The 24,668-nt window shown below is 41.9% G+C and overlaps 1 protein-coding gene across 1 annotated transcript in view; it reads right to left on the bottom strand.

Annotated features, from left to right (window-relative positions):
* The window catches only part of LOC124032048 (metabotropic glutamate receptor 4-like), a 316,925-nt gene that overhangs the window by 39,174 nt on the left and 253,083 nt on the right, over window positions 1-24,668 (bottom strand). The window contains exon 8 of the mRNA XM_046344062.1: window positions 5,131-5,331. Coding sequence (XP_046200018.1) covers window positions 5,131-5,331 — 201 coding nt within the window. The remainder of the gene's footprint in view (window positions 1-5,130; window positions 5,332-24,668) is intronic.

The following is a 24,668-nucleotide window of genomic DNA, read 5'->3' on the forward strand; positions in this document are numbered from 1 at the left end:
GCATGACAATGCCACCAGCCATACTGCTCATTCTGTGTGCGATTTCTTGCAAGACAGGAATGTCAGAGTTCTGCCATGGCCAGCGAAGAGCCCGGATCTCAAACCCATTGAGCACGTGTGGGACCTGTTGGATCGGAGGATGAGGGCTATGGCCATTCCCCCCAGAAATATCAGGGAACTTGCAGGTGCCTTGTTGGAAGAGTGGGGTAACATCTCACAGCAAGAACTGTCAAATCTGCTGCAGTCCATGAGGAGGAGATGCACTTCAGTACTTAATGGAGCTGGTGGCCAAAACAGATACTGACTGTTACTTTTGATTTTGACCCCCCCTTTGTTCAGGGACACATTATTCCATTTCTGTTAGTCACATGTCTGTGGAACTTGTTCCGTTTATGTCTCAGTTGTTGAATCTTGTTACATTCATACAAATATTTACACATGCTAAGTTTTCTGAAAATAAACGCAGTTGACAGTGAGAGGACGTTTCTGTACAAGTTTCTTTATGAGTTTACAAGGTCGTTTCATGTGGTAAAGGTGTCACTGTGTCTATATGTAGCTGATGTGAAATGGCTAGCTAGTTAGCGCTAGTGGCGTTTCAATAGGTGACGTCACTTGCTCTGAGACCTTGAAGTAGTGGTTCCCCTTGCTCTGCAAGGGCCACGCACTGAAGAGCAGATCAAAAGCAAATATTCTCAGCTTGCAACCTTAAGTTGTCTGTGGTGAGACATGAGAATGCCTTGCAGCCTCCACTGTATACATGTCTCACGACACTAAAACTACTCCAATTGTATTCATATACGAGTCACCTTTTAAAATCATTTTGATTAAATACTCTGAGTAGCCTGAAAAGATATGAGTTTGAATTAAAGGTTTATTCAGTGCCAGATTAAAATGGTAACCTTTAGAAGTCATTCATTAAAAAAGCTGATGTAAAATAGACTGGAATTAGCACACTTTACTTCTTCAAGAGGCTCCCATGGGTATTTGATCAATCAAAAAAGTATTTTAAGGTGTCAACTCTCTATATCATTTTGTATTTTGAAAAGATGTAGTGGCATTCTAGGCCTGTGGACTGGGCTTCTTGCCTGCAGCTATTGTAAGAAAGAATAGTCCATGTCCATTATCTCAGAGGTTATTGCTCTGCTGTAGTTGTGTCACTGTCAAAGCCTGCACTTATCAAATGTGTAAAGAAAACTGCCATCATATGGTTCAATTCTGAAGCAATAGTCTATAGGGTCTGAAGAGTGGTAAAATAGTCCAGTATAAAATCACAGTCAACTGAAATACATTCTCAAGAACCAATGATCTTGACCCAATTATTGACTGACTAATTGATAGTTACAGTATTTGGAGTATAAAAAGTACTACATATTATTCTAAGCACTTGAATTGTTTACATTATGTAAAGATGGCATACATTGTACTGAAATCATAAAGGTTAGATGTCAAAATAATATCCATAAATACACTTCATGATGGTGGTTTTGTGTCTTGGCATATATTCTACATATCGGTACTGCATGTGGTATAAATATATAAATATAGGCTTTTCCAGGTGTTATTCTTCCGTGAGTCTGAACATTCAATAAGGAATTTCAGAAAAGCAGTTGACAATGCTTGAAGTAAGGTCTGTAATGTATGCACAGTGGTTTACCTTAAATGTCTCAAGCGAGCTGCATGCAAACCACAAATCCATAATCATATCTGGGGGGTCAATCAGGAAAAAACTAAATAGATCACTAGTTAAAGTATATCTCTACGAGACATCATCTCCTCTATGCCACAGTTACTGCTTCAGAATCCTGAAACAAAGCTAACAGCGAAAGATATACAAATTACCACAATCTTCTACATTTCGCTGTAAATGCAAAAGTACGCTTTGAAAAAACAGGAATTCAGTGGTGACACACTATAATTTACAACCCCTCAAAATGGAGGCCCAGCCTTTCCTGGTTATTAGTCATCCAATTGAGCAGAGCTAAGGCCAATGCTGTGGCTGATTGTTCTGTCAGCCTCTCCCTGTCATCTCTATGTGACACAAAACTCAAAAAGGGTGATGCATTGTGTTCCATGCTGTATTTTACCCTCCCCTTGCTGTTTGTTGTGGCACATAATTTGTTAGTTGCCTGGCAGGGAGGATGGCATTTGGCGTTTATGCTTCCCCACTCTGTAATTAAACATTCATGCACAGGCAGTTGCAACAATTAACTGGCTTTACAAAACAGCAAGTTTATATGTGCTAGGCTTTGCTTAAGACCATTCAATGAGGAAAAGTATCCATTGTTTGAAGAATTCAGAAGTAGACAAACAATATTGCATTTTGTGAGCTGAAGCAACAGTCTCAGCAACATTCTCAGCCATGCTAAAATCACAGAAATCGAACAGTTCTATGCATTTAATGAACGCTAAGCCGATGGGTTCTAGTGTAATGGATATGGGTATTTAGAACATTTTTTATATATATTTTTTTATCTCTAACCGTGTTTTCTTTGAACCAATGGACTTCACAATGTAAGTTATGTTATCACAGAAATATGATACAGTTTAGCCAGCGCAGCAGAAACATTTCTGAAACAACACAGACAATACGGTGGTAGGCCTAACATCAACAAGAATCAACAATATCTGGAGTGGCCAGGTGTCTCCTTTCCTCGAGTCAGCATGGGTGCTTCTAGTTCCCAGAATACATTACATTACATTACATTTCAGTCATTTAGCATACACTGGGATCATGTCAACATTTCCTGTTCTCTTCCTTAAAACCTTTTAAATTCTACTTTCTAATGTACAGTAAGACTTCACAGCAATACATCCTACCGGTAATGTGTTTTTGGCATTGATTCTTAGGTTTAAATGCAATACCTGTAGTTTTATTACTGAGAAGTCTTCCAGTAATGCATGTAAAGGGTTTTCTAAGTCCTTTTCCATAGGGGAGTGCTACTGCTAGGTTGGAGACTGAGTGACCTGGACATGAAGGTGAGAGCAGTGGAATGGCTAGATGTCAAAATGTAGCTTAATGTCTGAACTGTGGTTCAGGTTGTGAATTTGTGCATCTTGTGCTGAGTTTAGAAAATTGGGCCAATTTGTTTCATATTGTGTTAGAACAAACACCCAAATGAGGTGTGACCTGGATACATTTAATCACCAAGTTGAGAAATATGCAAACAATGTTCTAATTATAATTTGCATGTTGTCTCCATTTTGGGAAGAACTTGTGGTTGGTTGTCTAAAGGAGAAAACATGGTAACAGAACTAAGATTATTCCTTAAGAGAAGGCTTCCCTTGTCCTTGTCCCCTGTGTATTTATACATGTGTTCTCTGTTTGTCTGTTGCCAGTTCGTTTTGTTTTGTCAAGCCTACAAGTGTTTTTCCCCTCTGCTCCTTGTTTTTCGATTGTTCCTGTTTCCTAGTTTTTCCAGTGTTGACCATTCTGCATGCCCTGTATCTTTGCCCCACCTATTTGGATTACTGCCTGCCCTTGACCTGTCTTTTGTCTACCCCTGTTCGATTAATAAACTGTTGTTACTTCGACGTTGTCTGCATCTGGATCTTACCTGAAACGTGATACATTGAGACAAATGAGCGGTGTTGCATTCAGGAAATGTGTGTACATTCAGAGAAATAAAATGCAACAGCTCTCGGGTCGAGCTCAACAGATAGAAACCCTGAAGCACAGAACAGGAGTGAGGAGCTGCTAGAGCAGCCTACGTGCAGTGTGGCTATGCCTGGTGATGAGCCATTTAGGTCAGGAAGTGAAGTAATCATCTCAGTTACAAAGCTGAACAGGTAGCTGAAGAGGTAGACGTTGTTCTACAGAGGTGGTGATTGGTTGGTATGCCAGACACTCTGCCTGATAGAGTCACCTTTTGTGCATAACATAAGAATCAGCACACGTCTATGGAAGGTTAGTAAGAGCCCTGTGATAAGGTAGCTCTCCATTTTACTGTTCAGCTATTCTATTCTATTCTGACCCTACAGCTCTCCCTTCCATTCTCAATTTGGATTGTGCCATCCTCTACCTCCATTCAAATAGGGCACCTATTACCATATAATTAGCTCTAAGGGAGGGTCTGGGCAGTCCATGGATGTCAGAATGCACATGTTGCATTATGTCTGATTGCCTCCACTCTGCATCACTCTGACCTTCTGCTCAGTTGATGTATAATTAGCCGCACCTTATTAGAACAGATGAAAGTGACATCAGACAGAGACCGTACTCTAAAATAGCCTAGCAGGCCAATGAGTCACTCACACATTTGGTTATAAGGCGATCTGAGTTTGTCTTTCCTTGAAATTTCAACATCTGTGTGGACTGGAGATGAGGTGTTCACTTTGAGGTTTATAAAATGACTAAGCAACTTTGGGCGACTTTTCTGTCAGCTAAACAGTGTTGAGTTCCACAAATAAAGCGTTAATTATCTTATAACTTTTGTTTTATGTTGATCTTCAATCGATCTACAAGCTATCAATAACCAAGCTTTATACAGTCCAGCTGATTTTAATCAAATGTCCACTGTCTTGTTTGATATTTCACCACAACTAGTGTATTTTTCCTAAAGCTTGTTCCATTACAACACAATGTTTTTCTCTTCTTTTGACTGCAGTGTACAACAGTGCAGTGAACCACCACCACTTCAAATGCTTCTCTGGCAAAAGAGATTCCATACAAATGCAGATTAGTTTCTCTAGACTGAGTAACAGTAAGCTAGTAATATCGGTTTGCTCCCCTGCAATAGCAGCTTGATTTTGCTTTCATGTTCTCTTTACGGATTTGTTGGGAGAGGCATTTTCCATGCTGCTCTCTGGAAGACTCTGGAACCTTTCATTTGGCTGTAGAAACACAATGTTTCTTGAATTACGGTTAGTTATCGAAATAATTACAATAGTAAGACACATCATTCAAGCTAAATGTGGGGGAAGGAACAAAGCAAGGGTTTAAGAGTGTTTCAATTGATAAAGCCTATTTACAAATAATTGGTAAGGCATTTTCTTACAGAGAGAGAAATACTGAAGGAAATGCTGATGCCTTTGCCAATGTGTATATTTGTATAGTGTTTGTATTATTTCTGTGTATCTGCTATCTTGCATATATTCACAGGTGTTTGTAGTTTGTGCATTACTAAAACAAACCTGTAAAGTTGACTTTGCGAATGAACTTGAGCAACATGGTTCCATTGATGGTTTCCATTCTGGAGCAGAGGCCCACTTTGCCTGGACAGAGCTCCTTGTGCATGTTGTGCAGGGCATGAGCCATGGCGTAGACTGCGTCGACCACAAACTGGACCTTTCCCTCCTGCTCATAGGACGAGTCCTTCCTGATCCGCTCGTGGTCTAAAGGTACACAAAGATATGAGTTACTGTTCAATTCAGTCACTATACGTAGCATAACACAAACACTCTTGTAATAACATTTATTCCAAAGAGAATAAAAGCACTACTGTTTTACAGTGGATCTTAACAGTTTTCGTAAGCAAATCAATTATTGTAAATCCAACTCTACACTACTATTTATCAAATAAAATCATCTAAAAAAAGAAACGTCCTCGCACTGTTAACTGCGTTTATATTCAGCAAACTTAACACGTGTAAATATTTGCATGAACATAAGATTCAACAAGAGAAATAAACTGAGCAAGTTCCACAGACATGTGACTAACAGAAATGGAATAATGTGTCCCTGAACAAAAGGGGGGTCAAAATAAAAAATAACAGTCAGTATTTGGTGTGGCCACCAGCTGCAATAAGTACTGCAGTGCATCTCCGACGGTGGGTTTGTGCCCATAGGCGACGTTGTTGCCGGTGATGTCTGGTGAGGACATGCCTTACAACAGGCCTGCAAGCCCTCAGTCCAGCCTCTCTCAGCCTATTGCGGACAGTCTGAGCACTGATGGAGCGATTGTGCGTTCCCATATCTGGCCAGCATGCCTAAGGCACGTTCACACAAATGAGCATGGACCCTGGGCATCTTTCTTTTTTTCTTTTTCAGAGTCAGTAGAAAGGCCTCTTTAGTGTCCTAAGTTTTCATAACTGTGACCTTAATTGCCTACTGTCTGTAAGCTGTTGGTGTCTTAACGACCGTTCCACAGGTGAATGTTCATTAATTGTTTGTTTCATTGAACAAGCACGGGAAACAGTGTTTAAACCCGTTACAATGAAGATCTGTGAAGTTATTTTGATTTTTTTTTTTATCTTTGAAAGACAGGGTCCTGAAAAAGGGACGTTTCCTTTTTTGCTGAGTTTAGTTGGCATTGTTATTAGTTGCCCTTTGTTTTTACAGCTTCTCAACTTTGACTGTACACTCTGACTCAATGAATTTGACATGGTATGCCCAATAAGACTGCAGTTTCTTGATGTACTTTATAGCAGAACAACCAACCTCAGCGAGCGAAATGGCTGAACAACACTGATTGCAAGAAAAGGGAAATCAAGCAAATGATAGCCTTTTAGAGTGTTTTGATTGCTTTATTGTCAATCTACCCTTCATACCCATACTTAATTTATTTGGAGCTTGGCAGAAATTAAAGTTGCCAATTACATGCTATTTGTTCCAGACATTAATTAGCGTAACCCTTTTATACAAATGCAAATTATAAAAAATAAAAATAAATGCTTTTATATATTGTATTATGGTCCAGTTATTTCTGATTGATGAGGAATGTCTCTTAGCATACATTTACATCTCAACACATATCACTGCATTCCAAAACTTTACTGCACTTCGGACTATGTCTGGTATAGACCAACAACTCAAATTAGAGTTCTCTTGATACAAGAAATCTACATAGCTAACAAATATATTTATTTTGGAAAGGTTCGTTTGATGTAGAAAGAACACAACTGACCGACAGGTCTTGTTAATCTGCCATGTTCTACTATTCATCAGAGATGTGTTAATCAAGGCTAGAGTGTGTGATGGAGGAGGACTGGAAGACAGAGCAAGGCCTAATCATTCTTCAGTATCAATGTAATTAGTTATGACAGGTGTATATTAATCATAGCAGAGGTTGTTTCAATGCTTTGGAAATGTGTTAATCACCATGCAAGGTTTCAATTAACATCCTGGTCCCGCAATTAGCCGCTGCCCTGTCAGCGCCTGCATGGAGAGAGTGACAGCGGTGCAGTCCACTGGCCTTTAATTAGCTCGTCTCAGTTGTTATTATTACAGCACCAATGAGAAGGAAAAACCACCACCACCACCAGCCAAGGTCCCCACCTTTGGCATTGGACTTGACTGCTCTATACAACAACTAAGTGAGTTGTGATTCCATACACAGCATGACTATAGTTTATATTATCAGTATGCCAGACCAGAGGTTTCAGCCATTGAGAAGAGTCTGATGAGAATGAAACACAGATTAGGGTTGCTCTGCTGTCTGAATTATGAATACATTTAACAACGGCTATGGCATTCTAACTAAATCAACTACATTTTTGAATTCATTCAAATTAAATCAAAACTGATCTATAAGATATGCTATGCTGAACAAAGTTTAACATGACTGAAATCAATCTCAGAGGGATGCAATGAGTTCAGTCTTACAGCTAATATGAACACTGTCACAGCACACATTTTAATAAGTCTTTGAAGATCATTAAAACTTGCATTCTCGTCCTGTGAAATCATTAGCTGAGAACCAAAGTTTGGAGGAGCTAGCTTGGGAACCAAGATAGGGGCAACGTGAAAGCACTGACAGCTGATCCTTATAGTAACAGATACCATCTGCCACTCTTTTATCCTGTGTGACAATTCCGCACCATGCTATTAAAGTAAAATCAACAGGGTCTACGTCCTCTGAGGAAGTTCAAACACTCCTAGGCAATGAAAAGATTTTCTCAGATTGCTTACTGATGTTCTCAATCCTTGATGATTAGTGCTCGTGGAATTAAATAAGTAGACTGGATAATTTCTATGAGTCATGATGGAAATAGGAGATGGGGGGGAGAAAACCTATACAGTACAATTTTTCAAAATAATTCTACTTACTTTAACTATGCCTATATCTCGAAAGTATGTAAAAGTACATATATTGTACATTCATACTATATAATTGTCCGACTTAATAAAACTGGTACATAAATGTTGTATGTTTTGTGTAACCAAATCCCCTTTTGCCAGTGATAAAGGGGGGAGGAAACATTCCACATAATCAGCCTAGTTCTTTAATGTCTATTTGGAAAGTAGTCTTCGTGCCTCTGTGTTGGTAGCCAGACATCAAATGTCACTGATGAATGTGACACTGTCACATATTACTCTTGCATTCGCTAAGTAAGGACTCTACTGCCCAGTGTTAATGGCTGTGATACAAATCAACAGGCAGTTCCATCTAGGGGATGGCCTCTGAGGTCAATTCTTTCCACTCTCCCTTCAGACCCATTCTCCAAATTCAGGTCGGCTCTCTCTCTCATCACACTTCATCTCTTATTGCCGAGTCCACTTGTGCCCTGAATGTAAACAAGACATAGAATGTATAAGATAAGAAAAGGGAAAACAGGATAGAGTAATTGATAAGTAGCTCAGCTTTTTGTGTTCTGCATGCCTCATGAAAGTTATACATGGACATTTCTTATCTAAACAGAGGCACTTAATGTTAACAAATGCTGGCTTTGAACAGATAAATCATTTTTTTGTTTTCTCTTGCTGCTGCTATCTGCAATCTGAATCAGTATTTTCCCAGGCTGGGAGAAGCAATTTAACATCCCTGACAAGCCTTTGAAAGTTTAAGAAGATTTATCCAGTTATGGTCCTGAAAATGTGTGCCATAGGCAAACCAATCAAAAAGGGCTGCTCTCACTCACTTACACACTTGAACACTTACACACTTACACACTTACAGACACACACCTCAGCTTTCAGCAATATTTTGGCATTAATGGCACAAATAGCTTATGGAATGCCAGGATGAGGAGGTAACTGAACAGGGATCTGCTGCTCATTTATGATATTATCAGGATCTCCATTAGCCAAAGCCAATGGTGAGGGCTTGTCTTCCTGGGATCCAACAGATAACTAAAAAGACATACCAGACAAAAACAATTGACATACATTTAAAATAATAACATGAACATTAGACATATACTGCATATATATACACACACAAGTATGTGGACACCCCTTCAAATTAGTGGTTTTGGCTATTTCAGCCACACCCGTTGCTGTCAGGTGTATAAAATCGAGCACAGATCCATGCAATCTCCATAGACAAGCATTAGCAGTGGTGTGGCCTTACTGAAGGGCTCAGTGACTTTCAACGTGGCACCATAATAGGATGTCACCTTTCCAACAAGTCAGTTTGTACAATTCCTGCCCTGCTATGTCTGCCCTGGTCCCCCCAAAACATATCGCCTCTCCTCGGTTGCAACACTCATTACCGAGTTTCTAACTGCCTCTGGAAGAAACCTCAGCTCAAGAACTGTTTGTCGGGAGCTTCATGAAATGAGTTTCCATGGCCGAGCAGCCCCACACAAGCCTAAGATCACTATGTGCAATGCCAAACGTCAGTTGGAGTTGTGTAAAGCTCACCGCCATTGGACTCTGGAGCAGTGGAAACGTGTTCTCTGCAGTAACGAATCACGCTTCACCATCTGGCATTCCAACGGACTAATCTGGGTTTAGCAAATGCCAGGAGAATGCTTCCTGCCCGAATGCATAATGTCAACTGTAAAGTTTGGTGGAAGAAGAATTGTCTTTTATTTTAACTTTATTTAACCAGGCAAGTCAGTTAAGAACAAATTCTTATTTTCAATGACAGCCTAGGAACAGTGGGTTAACTGCCTGTTCAGGGGCAAAACGACAGATTTGTACCTTGTCAGCTCGGGGGTTTGAACTTGCAACCTTCCGGTTACAAGTCCAATGCTCTAACCACTAGTGCTACAACATTAACACTGAAATGTTCACAAAAGTTAAATGTTTGACATGTTTCAAAGATGAAAGGCGATGACACCCTTACAAAGGCTTTCTCTGCATCTTTCTTTCTTTAGAGCGTGTTCCAATGCATTAAATATTCACCTAGTATTATCGGTCAGGAGTCTGCTGGACACAGAACCTGTTTGAACAAAGTTTATGATATCTGGGATTACATGATTTAATCTTTTTGCAAAAATTGATGTAATACATTTTTGGTCACCGTTCAGCACCAATATTGGTCGATACGATGTAAATTCTGCTGGATTTTTACATTCTTTATGGATAAAGGTAGTAATAGATGAGATCCAGGCTGGCGTGTATTCTCTGTTGTTGAGGGCCCAGTTGAGGACTGTGCATAAGAAAAGTACTATGTCTAGTTTATAGAATTATAGAATTCACTCAATCAGGTGTGTGTGTGTGTGTGTGTGTGTGTGTGTGTGTGTGTGTGTGTGTGTGTGTGTGTGTGTGTGTGTGTGTGTGTGTGTGTGTGTGTGTGTGTGTGTGTGTGTGTGTGTGTGTGTGTGTGTGTGTGTGTGTGTGTGTGTGTGTGTGTGTGTGTGTGTGTGTGTGTGTGTGTGTGTGTGTGTGAGATGTGGGGCTGAGGCTGCTGACCCGGAAGCTTGGCTGTATCACTCCTCCCAGTTTTTAGTAGGGAGAGTGGACAATGAATCTGTCGTAGCGTATGTAAGCAATGTCCCCACGCTCTCTGGCAATTGCATTGCATTCCCCTACCTCTGTTGGCTTCTCATCTCAGCTTTTAATCTCAGCATTTTGTTCCCTCACCAAAGAGACAGCTTACAAAACACTCAAGAAATATAGAAGAACAATGCATTGCAGATAAGTCGACTATCATAGCAGTTTTCCTTTTGTATTCACTCCGCCACGAGGAGCAACTATTGTTTTGTTTTTTTCACATTAAGAGTTTAACAAACTACGAAGAAGAGTACCGTAAATGAGGCACATGGCAACCCATGTCAGGGAGTTGCTGTGTGTATAAATGCCTGCAGTGCTCAACCTGAAAGTAACTCCACTACCAAGTTATGATCGGAACTGCTAAAAGTTATACTGAAACACATCGTTGACTGCAATGTGTTTCTAACACACTGAAAACGATCTCTCATCCTAGCACCCTATCCACTGTGGACAATGGTCCTATACCAGTGGACTGATAGGTGCCTACTAGCTGCTGCTCAAAAGTAAACAAGATCTTTTCACTGATTGTTGTCACATCTAACCCAGCATTGCATATTTTTCTTGTATCAAACAAAACAATTTTGCACAGCTTTACAGTAATACATCCTGGATCAATATAACTTTCATACTCTCTTGGTTGCATATAAAAGGAATATCCTCATACAGCACTGTAAATTGACAATGTGTGCTAGATTGGGCAGTTTTCAACATGGTTTAGACAATCTGGTCTCCGCACAGTTGGCTGACGTTTATTGGATGATAGAGGAAGATAAAGGGAAGGCAGTGACTGGACACTGGGTTTCATGTGTTGCTTGGCAGACTGGAGAGTGCCTGCTGTGGACCACATCCAAAGCTGCAGATGAAGATTAGAGCTTTGTGTCTTTGTTTATCATTCATCCAGGGACAGCATCACGGTGGGCCTTGAGAGTTAAAAAGAAAAAGACGAGTCAGAAGAGGCCAGGTGATGTGTTCTGACTAAGCATACACACATCATTCCACTCAATTAAGGCTGGTGTCTTTTGCTACATAATTAATTTGCTCAGAGCCAGAAAAATACTGGCTATATATACATCATTTTGTTCGTTACGTATGTTGTGCTATTATTACACTTTCTTGTCGAAAGAAATACAATACAATACATTTTTTGCATACTGGAAAGTTTCAGAAGCGAAAAAGAGAGAGAGTGAGAGAGAGACAGAGAGGAGGATCAGGAATGACAACACCATTGTTTTTAATACAGTGGTAGCAAATTAAAAGCTTATCTAGAGACAGTGGGGAGAACAAGTGTTTGATACACTGCCGATTTTGCAGGTTTTCCCTACTTACAAAGCATGTAAAGGTCTGTAATTGTTATCATAGGTACACTTCAACTGTGAGAGACGGAATCTAAAACAAAAATCCAGAAAATCACATTGTATGATTTTTAAGTAATTAATTTGCATTTTATTGCATGACATAAGTATTTGATACATCAGAAAAGCAGAACATCCAGGACCTTGAGATGCTTCTTACAGAGCCACTCCTTAGTTGCCCTGGCTGTGTGTTTCATGTCGTTGTCATGCTGGAAGACCCAGCCACGACCCATCTTCAATGCTCGCGATACATGGCCCCATCCATCCTCCCCTCAATACGGTGCAGTCGTCCTGTCCCCTTTGCAGAAACGCATCCCCAAAGAATGATGTTTCCACCTCCATGCTTCACGGTTGGGATGGTATTCTTGGGGTTGTACTCATCCTTCTTCCTCCAAACACAGCGAGTGGAGTTTAGACCAAAAAGCTATATTTTTGTCTCATCAGACCACATGATCTTCTCCCATTCCCCCTCTGGATCATCCAGATGGTCATTGGCAAACTTCAGACGGGCCTGGACATGCGCTGGCTTGAGCAGGGGGTCCTTGCGTGCGCTGCAGGATTTTAATCCATGACAGCGTAGTGTGTTACTAATGGTTTTCTTTGAGACTGTGGTCCCAGCTCTCTTCAGGTCATTGACCAGGTCCTGCTGTGTAGTTCTGGGCTGATCCCTCAACTTCCTCATGATCATTGATGCCCCACGAGGTGAGATCTTGCATGGAGCCCCAGACCGAGGGTGATTGACCATCATCTTGAACTTCTTCCATTTTCTATAATTGCGCCTATTGTCCTGTAGCCCATCCCAGTCTTGTGCAGGTCTACAATTCTATCCCTGATGTCCTTACACCCTCTCTGGTTTTGGCCATTGTAGAGAGTCTGTTTGTTTGAGTGTGTGGACAGGAGTCTTTTTTGACAGGTAACGAGTTCAAACAGGTCCAGTTAATACAGGTAATGAGTGGAGAACAGGAGGGCTTCTTAAAGAAAAACTAACAGGTCTGTGAGAGCCGGAATTCTTACTGGTTGGTAGGTGATCAAATACTTATGTCATGCAATAAAATGCAAATTAATTACTTAAAAATTATACAATGTGACTTTCTGGATTTTTGTTTTAGATTCCGTCTCTCACAGTTGAAGTGTACCTATGATTTTTTTAAATTACAGACCTCTACATGCTTTGTAAGTAGGAAACCTGCAAAATCGGCAGTGTATCAAATACTTGTTCTCTCCCACTGTATGTAGCATCTTTTCTGTCTTGTACTGTTTCTACATACCCTTCATTCCATTGAAGAGTTACAGGCTTTCCTCCTGTTATGGACTTGACTAGTAAACTCTTGGCAGTAAGATACTGTATGAAATTAATGTCTAACAAAATTCCTTTGGTGTTTCTTCTTAAAACGTATTGGGCTAATTTGACATTAAAGGCCATTTCATACAAGCAGTGCTAGTTGGAAGCATTAAGCTTCAAAACACAACTACAGAATAATAATTCTTTGATGAGTGCCGACTCCACTGACGCTAAGGCAGAAACGCATTGATGTGTTCTCCCGGTATGGATAATAGGTAATGCCCATTGCCATCTGATGTGGATTTATACTGTATGTTTGTCAGTAATCATTAGTGGTAGACTTTCTTTCCCAAGAAAGTGTCAGTTTGAAATAGCTTCTTTTAACTCTAAATGACTGACTTTTGTCCCAGAAGGAGAAATATATCGTTATGTGTTGTTTAAACACTGAAATGGTGTAAAGACGCAGCAGGCAAAATAATCCAACCATTAGAAACCCAACCATTCACCTGACACATAATTTAATGGGGAATATTCCATGTTCAAGAGTAGAGCTAAATCAAGCGTGGTATATAGGTGATTTCAGTTGTGCATAATGGCAGTTGCGAGTCACTCTCTGCTCTTTCCACAAGTATATTTGGAACCCTGCACTTAATTGAACATGAAAGGCTCTTGTAAGTTCAAGTGAGCTGGTGCAACCACTGCACTGGCTTTAATGTAGGCTATCATATAGCAGGGTGATTATTTCCTCTCATTAAAGAGAATTGGCCTCATCTCCCCTATGCTCAAAACAGACAGACTACCGTTCCTGTCATCATCGCCTGAAAATACATTTCCAGTCATGTAGTGAACTCTCCCTGGCTGTAGGAAACTGTTGCGATCAATGGCCTGTGAAAGAGTGTGCATGTTCAGTTATTGTGCTGTGGTGGTTACAAGTAGAAAGGCTGAATTGCTGACCGCAATTCAAATGGTGGCTACAATCATGGATATTGTGTTTCAGACTGTAGAAAACAAGCTCCATGCCATTTTTTTCTTCTGAGGAAGGGTTTATTTTTGACCTGTCACATCAGTGACAAATGTTGTGAGTCAAGGGACAAAAAGATGCACCAAACCCAAATATATATATAAACATTGCTTGATCATGGAAGCGACGTTTCAGCGAGAGTGTGGCCTCAGCCACTCAATCAAATAACCAAACACATAACTCTCCTTATTCTCCTCCTTCTGCTGGCCTTGATGACTCATGTCCACTGGGATGGTGAGCAACAGAGTGAGTCAGTCAGTTAGTCAGTCATGTTTGCTTGACTCTTCACTGCACCCTGAAAGGAGGCCTCACCTTGGACTGACGTCAACGACAGTGTTTATTTTGTAAATCAGGAGGTGCCGAAGCGAAATGTGAGCACCAGTACCGAAAAAAATATCACTTTTAAAGTAACGCATTCCATGCATATCATTGCATTTGCATAGTGGCATAGAGCAGTAGAGTAGAGGCATTTATAGAAGTGGCACACATGGAGAAAACAATTTGTGGCCTGGGGTCCAGTGCTTTCAAGACAACTGGGAACTCAGGAAAAAATTTGCTCAGACTGTGAAATTTTGTTTTGAATGGGCACCCAAATCATAATTTCAAGCCGGGAACTCAGGCCTCTATCAAGAGCTCCGACTTTCCGTCCTGAAGATCACTGACGCCATGATTCAACTTAGTTTTTATCCAAGTTCCCAGTCGTCATGAAAGCACCCTAATATCACACAAATGACTGAAATGCCAGGCTACTGTACTTTGACACTGACATACTGAGAATCTGAGATCAATAAAAATGATCTTGTCTTGAATCCATCAATAGCCTAGGTGTGTGGAGACATATTATAGGCTACAATATGAGGAGGAAATTATAGTACTAAAAATGCTTTCCAGTTTCACTGACTCACCCAATGATGGCCAGCTCACTCGCTGGTGATGGCCGATGTGCTCGTGCCAAAAGCCCCTCTCTCTGTTATTTTACTTTGTAAAACAATAGGCCTATTTAGAAGTTAATCAAATATTTTGGTAGCCTTCAGCAGACATATTAGAGTCTTCTCTTTTCAGCAGGAGCCATTTGCTTTCCAACCTGTGTTTCCAGGGATTGTCTTCGAAATATTGCAAAAGGCCTGTTTTGTCTGCATGCTGTTTGTTCACTGACAAATTTGCAGCGTGTTCCCGACTGTAGGCTATTCCTTGTTATTGGTCTACATTCCACAGCTAAGCAAAGATTTAGATGTATATTCTTTCTCATGGTGTAGTAGGCTATTATGATTGATTTCATTTATTTCTGAACAGACAGCAGTAACTCTCAAATGTATTTGAGAGCCCTTCCCATGGCTATGATTCTATAAGGAAATAAATGCTGGAGAGGTGAGATGCAGGCTCATTCATGTCTATCAGAGCAGAGAGAGGGAGAGAGATCTTAGAAAGTGTATCTCCTTCCGGTTCTGTGACAGACAAAGGTGTGCTTCACACAGAGCCATGCGTTGGCCTCAAGCATAGGTTAAAATGTTGTGTGGGGGGGGGTAGGAAGGGGCAACTTTGATCGCTTTTATTCAAATTTTTACATTGCAAAAAGTTACAATTATTTTTCATGCCATGAGAGGTATCCGATCCAGTCAAATAAGTCCCGGAACAAAACAGTCCAAAAAGGAGAGGTGCCGGATTCTGGTCTGGCAGGATCCAGCCCAAATGAAGCACTGGTCAGCGAAAAGCATCGCACCTGACAGAGCTGCAAGTTCCCTAGTCACAGAGCTCTGGGTGTTCCAGGCACATTATTTACCAAAAATGTTGTTTTAGCAAAGAAAGGCCACAGGCTGATAAAGGTAATGCACTGAAGGCTGATAAAGGCTGATAAAGGTAACGCACTGAATTAACAAACTGTGACAGACATATGTGCTCAAATTGGAATAATGGTAATAATGTGAAATGCAATGACTCAAGGTGTTGTAGAATCAAAATGGGACAGCAAAATCATCCTAAATTCGTCAGACCTGTGAGGTGATCTCACCAGAAAATGGCTGTATTGAACAAAGCCATGGTTTCAGGGGTCCATGGTTTCACAGAGCAAACCGGTCTATTAGAACTCCCATTGACAGTTGAGCATTCTCAATTATTGTCCATGCAGAAATAATCTGAGGAAAATCTCATGCCATGCCAATGTGCGCAGATTCAATTGCTCACGAAATAGATGTTTGTTTGTTTCCAATTTGTCCCCATTCTCACATATTGTATCAGGTGATCAGCCATGACTGAGAATGGCTTCATTTCTTTAGGTTAGGCTGTAATATGTTGGCTAGATAAGACATGGTTGTGTGATGGACTGTATCTGGTCCCACTGTTGGAGCTCAACTGTCACGATCGCTATCCTCAAACTCCCTGTCATAAATTGACCAAGGCGCAGCATGCATGTAGTTCCACATCTTTTAATGAAAGTGAAACCGAAACAACCAAAAAACAAACAGGTAAACAGCAAAAATAAATAAATACATTTTTAAAAATTAAAAATTAAAAACATGCCGCAACCGAGATGCACACAAACACACACAGAAAAATAATTACCCACAAAACACAGGTGGGAAAAGGCTACCTAAGTATGGTGTCAATCAGAGACAACGACAGACAGCTGTCCCTGATTGAGAACCATACCCGGCCAAAAACAAAGAAATACAAAAACATAGAAAAAAGAACATCGAATGCCCACACTAGTCACACCCCGGCCTAACCAAAATAGAGAATAATAAGCCTCTCTATGTCGTGACATCATACAATTTGGTCTCATTATTTGAAACCTCTTTGAGCGAACACATTTTTAGCAATGTTGGATATATACAGCGAATATACTCCAAATGCTGCTGCAAATACCAGACAGAGCCAAAACATAGAGGACATGATCTAGTCAATACGATGGTTTCTATACTGTAATCCTCTCCTAGAAGTGGTGGTATTTTCACATTTTCACATGTTGAGTTAAAATTTCACCCGTGACCATATTTTCACAAATTAAATTTAGAATAAAACCACCTTTTCACATGTGAGGAGAATAACCTGTTTTTCACCTCAAGTGTGAATTGCAGTTTCATGTGTGAAATGTGCGGTTTCACATGTTTAAAACTTTCACATGTGAAAATCGGATATGAAATTCTCCCTTTCACATGTGGAATTGCAAGTTCACATGTAATAAAAACATTCACATGTGAAAATCTAAATCACATTTACAGTTTGACATGTGAAAAACTTCCACAAGTGATTGTTTTTAACATGTAAAATTGCAAAGGTTTTCACATGTGAAACTGCAAATTAGATTTTTACTTGTGAAATGCTCACATTCACATTTGGAATTGCATGATTGTGTTGAAATAATGTTACTCTCCTCATATGTGAAAAGATGGTGTTAACATGTTGTAGTAGCAGGTGGAATTAAGGTGTCCACATCTAATAAAACCAAATGCGGGACAAGGAATTTATTTTCCAGGACATTCACGGAACAGTGGACAGAATACATTTTCTTGGGGCAAGTTAATGAATCACGTTCAAATTGAAAAATAGTTCTGCTGTTTGAAGGTCACTGCCTGTTAAAGGGGCAATCCTTAGTTGCTACATCCATTTTTCGACTTATAGTAGCAGTCAAAAGTTTGGACACACCTACTCATTCAAAGGTTTTCCTTTATTTTTTTTACTATTTTCTACATTTTTAAATAATAGTGAAGACATCAAAACTATGAAATAACATTCATGAAATAATGAAGTAACCAAAAAGTGTTAAATAAATCAAAATATATTTTATATTTGAGATTCTTCAAAGTAGCCACCCTTTGCCTTGATGACAGCTTTGCACACTCTTTGCATTCTCTCAACCAGCTTCATGTGGTAGTCACCTGGAATAAATTTCAATTAACAAGTGTGCCTTGTTACAAGTTAATTGGTGGAATTTCTTTCCTTCTTAATGCTTTTGAGCATATCAGTTGTGTTATGACAAAGTAGGGAGGGGTATACAGAAGACAGCCCTATTTGGTAAAAGACCAAGTCCATATTATGGCAAGAACAGCTCAAATAAGCAAAGGGAAATTACAGTCTATCACTACTTTAAGACATGAAGGTCAGTCAATCTGGAAAATGTCAAGAATTTTGAAAGTTTCAAGAACCATCAAGCGCTGTGATGAAACTGGCTCTCATGAGGACCACCACAGGAAAAGAAGACCCAGAGTTACCTCTGCTAAAGAGGATAGGTTTATTAGAGTTAACTGCACCTCAGATTGCAGCCCAAAGAAATGCTTCACAGAGGTCAAGTAACAGACACATCTCAACATCAACTGTTCAGAAGAGACTTTGTGAATCAAATCAAGTTTATTTGTCACGTCCGCCGAATACAACCTTACAGTGAAATGCTTACTTACAGGCTCTAACCAATAGAGCGGGAAAAAAGGTGTGTGTGTGTGTGTGTGTGTGTGTGTGTGTGTGTGTGTGTGTGTGTGTGTGTGTGTGTGTGTGTGTGTGTGTGTGTGTGTGTGTGTGTGTGTGTGTGTGTGTGTGTGTGTGTGTGTGTGTGTGTGTGTGTGTGCGTGTAAAGACATAAAACGACAGTAAAAAGACATTTGAAAATAACAGTAGCAAGGCTATATACAGACACCGGTTAGTCTGGCTTATTAAGATAGTATGTACTGTACATGTAGGTATGGTTAAAGTGACTACGCATATATGATGAACAGGGAGTAGCAGTAGCGTAAAAAGAGGGGTTGGCGGGTGGTGGAACACAAAGCAGATAGCCTGGTTAGCAAATGTGCGGGAGCACTGGTTGGTCGGCCCAATTGAGGTAGTATGTACATGAATGTATAGTTAAAGTGAATATACATATATGATAAACAGAGAGTAGCAGCAGTGTAAAAGAGGGGCTGGGGGGCAAAATATGCAAATAGTCTGGGTAAGAATCCTGTTCAGGGGGATAAAAACTGTTGAGAAGCCCTACCCTCTGAAGTGCCTTGGGGTCGGAAGACGAGCAATTGCTGTACCAGGCAGTGATGCAACCGGTCAGGATGCTCTCGATGTAGCAGCTGTAGAACCTTTTGAGGATCTCAGGACCCATGCCAAATCTTTTTAGTTTCCTTAGGGGGAATAGGCTTTGTCGTGCCCTCTTCACGACTGTCTTGGTGTGTTTGGACCATTGTAGTTTGTTGTTGATGTGGACACCAAGCAACTTGAAGCTCTCAACCTGCTCCACTACAGCCCCGTTGATGATGTGCTCGGTGCTCCTTTTCCTGTAGTCCACAACCATCTCCTTAGTCTTAGTTATGTTCAGGGATAGGTTGTTATTCTGGCACCACCTGTCCAGGTTTCTGACCTCCTCCCTATAGGCTGTCTCATCGTTGTCGGTGATCAGGCCTAGCACTGTTGTGTCATCTGCAAACTTAATGATGGTGCTGGAGTCGTGCCTGGCCATGTAGTCGTGGGTGAACAGGGAGTATAGGAGGGGACTGAGCACGCACCCCTGGGGATCTCCAGTGTTGAGGATCAGTGTGGCATATGTGTTGCTACCTACCCTCACCACCTGGGGGCGGCCCATCAGGACGTCCATGATCCGAGTTGGGCATCTCCGGCGCGGCCCACGCTTGGATTGCGTCCTACCTGACAGGTCGCTCCTACCAGGTGGCGTGGCGAGAATCTGTCTCCTCACCACGCGCTCTCACCACTGGTGTCCCCCAGGGCTCTGTTCTAGGCCCTCTCCTATTCTCGCTATACACCAAGTCACTTGGCTCTGTCATAACCACACATGGTCTCTCCTATCATTGCTATGCAGACGACACACAACTAATCTTCTCCTTTCCCCCTTCTGATGACCAGGTGGCGAATCGCATCTCTGCATGTCTGGCAGACATATCAGTGTGGATGACGGATCACCACCTCAAGCTGAACCTCGGCAAGACGGAGCTGCTCTTCCTCCCGGGGAAGGACTGCCCGTTCCATGATCTCGCCATCACGGTTGACAACTCCATTGTGTCCTCCTCCCAGAGCGCTAAGAACCTTGGCGTGATCCTGGACAACACCCTGTCGTTCTCAACCAACATCAAGGCGGTGGCATTAAACCCCTTCAACTCATCCAGAACGCCGCAGCCCGTCTGGTGTTCAACCTTCCCAAGTTCTCTCATGTCACCCCGCTCCTCCGTTCTCTCCACTGGCTTCCAGTTGAAGCTCGCATCCGCTACAAGACCATGGTGCTTGCCTACGGAGCTGTGAGGGGAACAGCACCTCAGTACCTCCAGGCTCTGATCAGGCCCTACACCCAAACAAGGGCACTGCGTTCATCCACCTCTGGCCTGCTCGCCTCCCTACCACTGAGGAAGTACAGCTCCCGCTCAGCCCAGTCAAAACTGTTCGCTGCTCTGGCCCCCCAATGGTGGAACAAACTCCCTCACGACGCCAGGACAGCGGAGTCAATCACCACCTTCCGGAGACACCTGAAACCCCACCTCTTTAAGGAATACCTAGGATAGGATAAGTAATCCCTCTCACCCCCCCCCCTTTAAGATTTAGATGCACTATTGTAAAGTGACTGTTCCACTGGATGTCATAAGGTGAATGCACCAATTTGTAAGTCGCTCTCGATAAGAGCGTCTGCTAAATGACTTAAATGTAAATGTTAAATGTAATCCAGTTGCAGAGGGAGGTGTTTAGTCCCAGGTTCCTTAGCTTAGTGATGTGCTTTGAGGGTACTATGGTGTTGAACGCTGAGCTGTGGTCAATGAATAGCATTCTCACATAGGTGTTCCTTTTTCCAGGTGGGAAAGGGCAGTGTGGAGTGCAATAGAGATTGCATCATCTGTGGATCTGTTTGGGCGGTATGCAAATTGGAGTGGGTCTAGGGTTTCTTGGATAATGGTGTTGATGTGAGCCATTACCAGCCTTTCAAAGCACTTCATGGCTACGGACGTGAGTGCTACAGGTCTGTAGTCATTTAGGCAGGTTGCCTTTGTATTCTTGGGCACATGGACTATGGTGGTCTGCTTGAAGCATATTAGTATTACAGACTTGAAAATGTCATTGAAGACACCTGCCAGTTAGTTAGCACATGCCCGGAGCACACGTCCTGGTAATCCGTCTGGCCCCGCAGCCTTGTGTATGTTGACCTGTTTAAAGGTCTTACTCACGTCGGCTACGGAGAGCATGATCATGCAGTCATCCGGAAGTGCTGACGAAGCGAGCATAGAAGTGATTTAGCTCATCTGGTAGGCTCTTGTCACTGGGCAGCTCGCAGCTGTGCTTCCTTTTGTAATCTGTAATAGTTTGCAAGCCCTGCCACATTCAACGAGCGTCAGAGCCGGTGTTGTATGATTTAATCTTAGCCCTGTATTTACGCTTTGCCTGTTTGATGGTTCGTCGCAGGGCATAGCGGGATTTCTTATAAGCTTCCGGTTTAGTGTCCCGCACCTTGAAAGCGTCAGCTTTACCCTTTAGCTCAGTGTGAATGTTGGCTGTAATCCATGGCTTCTGGTTGGGGTATGTACGTACAGTCACTGTGGGGACGACGTCCTTGATGCACTTATTGATAAAGACAGTGAGTGATGTGGTGTATTCCTCAATGTCATCAGAAGAATCCCGGAACATGTTCCAGTCTGTGATAGCAAAACAGTCATGTAGTTTAGCATCTGCTTCATCTGACCACTTTTTTTATAGACCGAGTCACTGGTGCTTCCTGCTTTAATGTTTGCTTGTAAGCAGGAATCAGGAGGATAGAATTGTGGTCGGATTTACCAAATGGAGGGCGAGGGAGAGTTTGGTATGCATCTCTGTGTGTGGAGTACAGGTGATCTAGATTTATTTTTCCTCTGGTTGCACATTTATCATGTTGATAGAGATTTGGTAGAACTGATTTAAGTTTCCCTGCATTAAAGTATCCATCCACTAGGAGCGCCGCCTCTGGGTGAGTGGTTTCCTGTTTGCTTATTTCCTTATTCAGCTGACTGAGTGCAGTCTTAGTGCCAGCATCTGTCTGTGGTGGTAAATAAACAGCCACGAAACGTATAGCTGAGAACTCTCTAGGCAAGTAGTGTGGCCTGCAATTTATCCCAATATACTCTAAATCTAGAGGCTTCCTTAGATTTCGTGCACCAGCTGTTGTTTACAAATATGCACAGACCACCCCCCCCTCTCATCTTACTGTGTGCTGTTCTATCCTGCCGGTGCAGCGTATATCCCGCTAGCTGAATATCAATGTCGTCATTCAGCCACGATTCCGAGGAACATAGGATATTACAGGATATTCGTGATCATACCTCGTCTACTTTATTGTCAAATGATTGCACGTAGGCGAGTAATATTGATGGTAATGGCAGCGTTCCTACTCGCCTTCTGCGGATCCTGACAAGGCCTCCGGCTCTTCGTCCTCTGTACCTATGTAGCTTCCTCGTGCGAAGAACAGGGATGTTGGCCCTGCCAGCTGTTTGGGGAATAGTCTTGAAAAAAATCATTGTCTAATCCGAGGTGAGTGATCGCTGTCCTGATATCCAGAAGCTCTTTTCTTCCGTAAGATACGGTTTCAGAAACATTATGTACAAAATAAGTTACAAATAATGTGGGGGAAAAAACACATAATAGCACAATTGGTTGGGCGCCTGTAAAACTGCTGCCATTTCTTCCGGCGCCATTTTAATAATACCGTAAGGCTCTCCAGAGGGTAGTGAGGTCTGCACAACACATCACCGGGGGCAAACTACCTGCCCTCCAGGACACCTATACCACCCGATGTCACAGGAAGGCCATAAAGATCATCAAGGACAACAACCACCCGAGCCACTGCCTGTTCACCCCGCTATCATCCAGAAGGGGAGGTCAGTACAGGTGCTTCAAAGCAGGGACCGAGAGACTGAAAAACAGCTTCTATCTCAAGGCCATCAGACTGTTAAACAGCCACCACTAACATTGAGTGGCTACTGCCAACATACTGACTCAACTCCAGCCACTTTAATAATGGAAAAATTGATGTAAAAAAATGTATCACTAGCCACTTTAAACAATGCCACTTAATATAATGTTTACATACCGTACATTACTCATCTCATATGTATATACTGTACTCTATAATCTCTACAGCATCTTGCCATCTTTAGGTAATACATGTATCACTAGCCACTTTAAACTAAGCCACTTTTATATGTTTATATATTTATATATATGTTACGTACTCGATACCATCTACTGCATCTTGCCTATGCCATTCTGTACCATCACGCATTCATATATCTTTATGTACATATTCTTTATCTCTTTACACTTGTGTGTATTAGGTAGTTGTTGTGAAATTGTTAGGTTAGATTACTCGTTGGTTATCACTGCATTGTCGGAACTAGAAGCACAAGCATTTCGCTACACTCGCGTTAACATCTGCTTACCATGTGTATGTGACAAATAAAATTGGATTTGATTTGATTTGACCTCAACTCAATTGAGATGGTTTGGGAAGGAAAAGCAGCCAACAAGTGCTCAGCATATGTGGGAATTCCTTCAAGACTGTTGGAAAAGCATTCCTCATTAAGCTGGTTGAGGGAATGCCACGAGTGTGCAAAGCTGCAATCGAGGCAAAGGGTGGCTACTTTAAAGAATCACTAATATACTACATTGTCATGTTTTGTCATATATTGTCTTGTCATTATGCTTTCCCTTCTGTTCGTTTCCCCCTGCTGGTCTTATTAGGTTCGTTCCCTCTTTCTATCCCTCTCTCTCCCCCTCCCTCTCTCACTCTCTCGCTCTCTCTTCTCTCTATCGTTCCGTTCCTGCTCCCAGCTGTTCCTATTCCCCTAATCAATCATTTAGTCTTCCCACACCTGTTCCCGATCCTTTCCCCTGATTAGAGTCCCTATTTCTTCCTTTGTTTTCCGTTCCTGTCCTGTCGGATCCTTGTATGTATTGGTCACCGTGCTGTGTTTGTGTATCGCCCAGTCGTGTCGTGTTTCCCTCAGATGCTGCGTGGTGAGCAGGTGTCTGAGTCTGCTAGGTTCAAGTGCCTTCCCGAGGCTACCTGCTGTTCAAGATCGAGTCTCCAGTCGGTTCTCGTCATTACGAGTGGAAGTTGTGTTTTTTGATTGTATTTTACTTTACTGGATTAAAGACTCTGTTTTCGCCAAGTCGTTTTTGGGTCCTCATTCACCTGCATAACAGAAGGATCCGACCAAGAATGGACCCAGCGACTATGGATTCTCTCTACTCTACTCTCGAGTTCCAGGGAGCGATGCTCGGCAGACACGAGCAGGAATTGTCTGCTGCTCGGCATGCCGTTGAGACCCTGGCCGCTCAGGTCTCCGACCTCTCAAGACAGTATCAGAGTCTTCGTCTCGTGTCACCAGCTACTTCCGGTTCTTCCGAGCCTCCGGAACCTAGGGTTAATAACCCACCTTGTTATTCTGGGCAGCCCACTGAGTGCCGCTCCTT

The sequence above is a fragment of the Oncorhynchus gorbuscha genome, linkage group LG03 (genome assembly GCF_021184085.1).
Source record: "Oncorhynchus gorbuscha isolate QuinsamMale2020 ecotype Even-year linkage group LG03, OgorEven_v1.0, whole genome shotgun sequence".
NCBI classification, from domain to species: domain Eukaryota; kingdom Metazoa; phylum Chordata; class Actinopteri; order Salmoniformes; family Salmonidae; genus Oncorhynchus; species Oncorhynchus gorbuscha.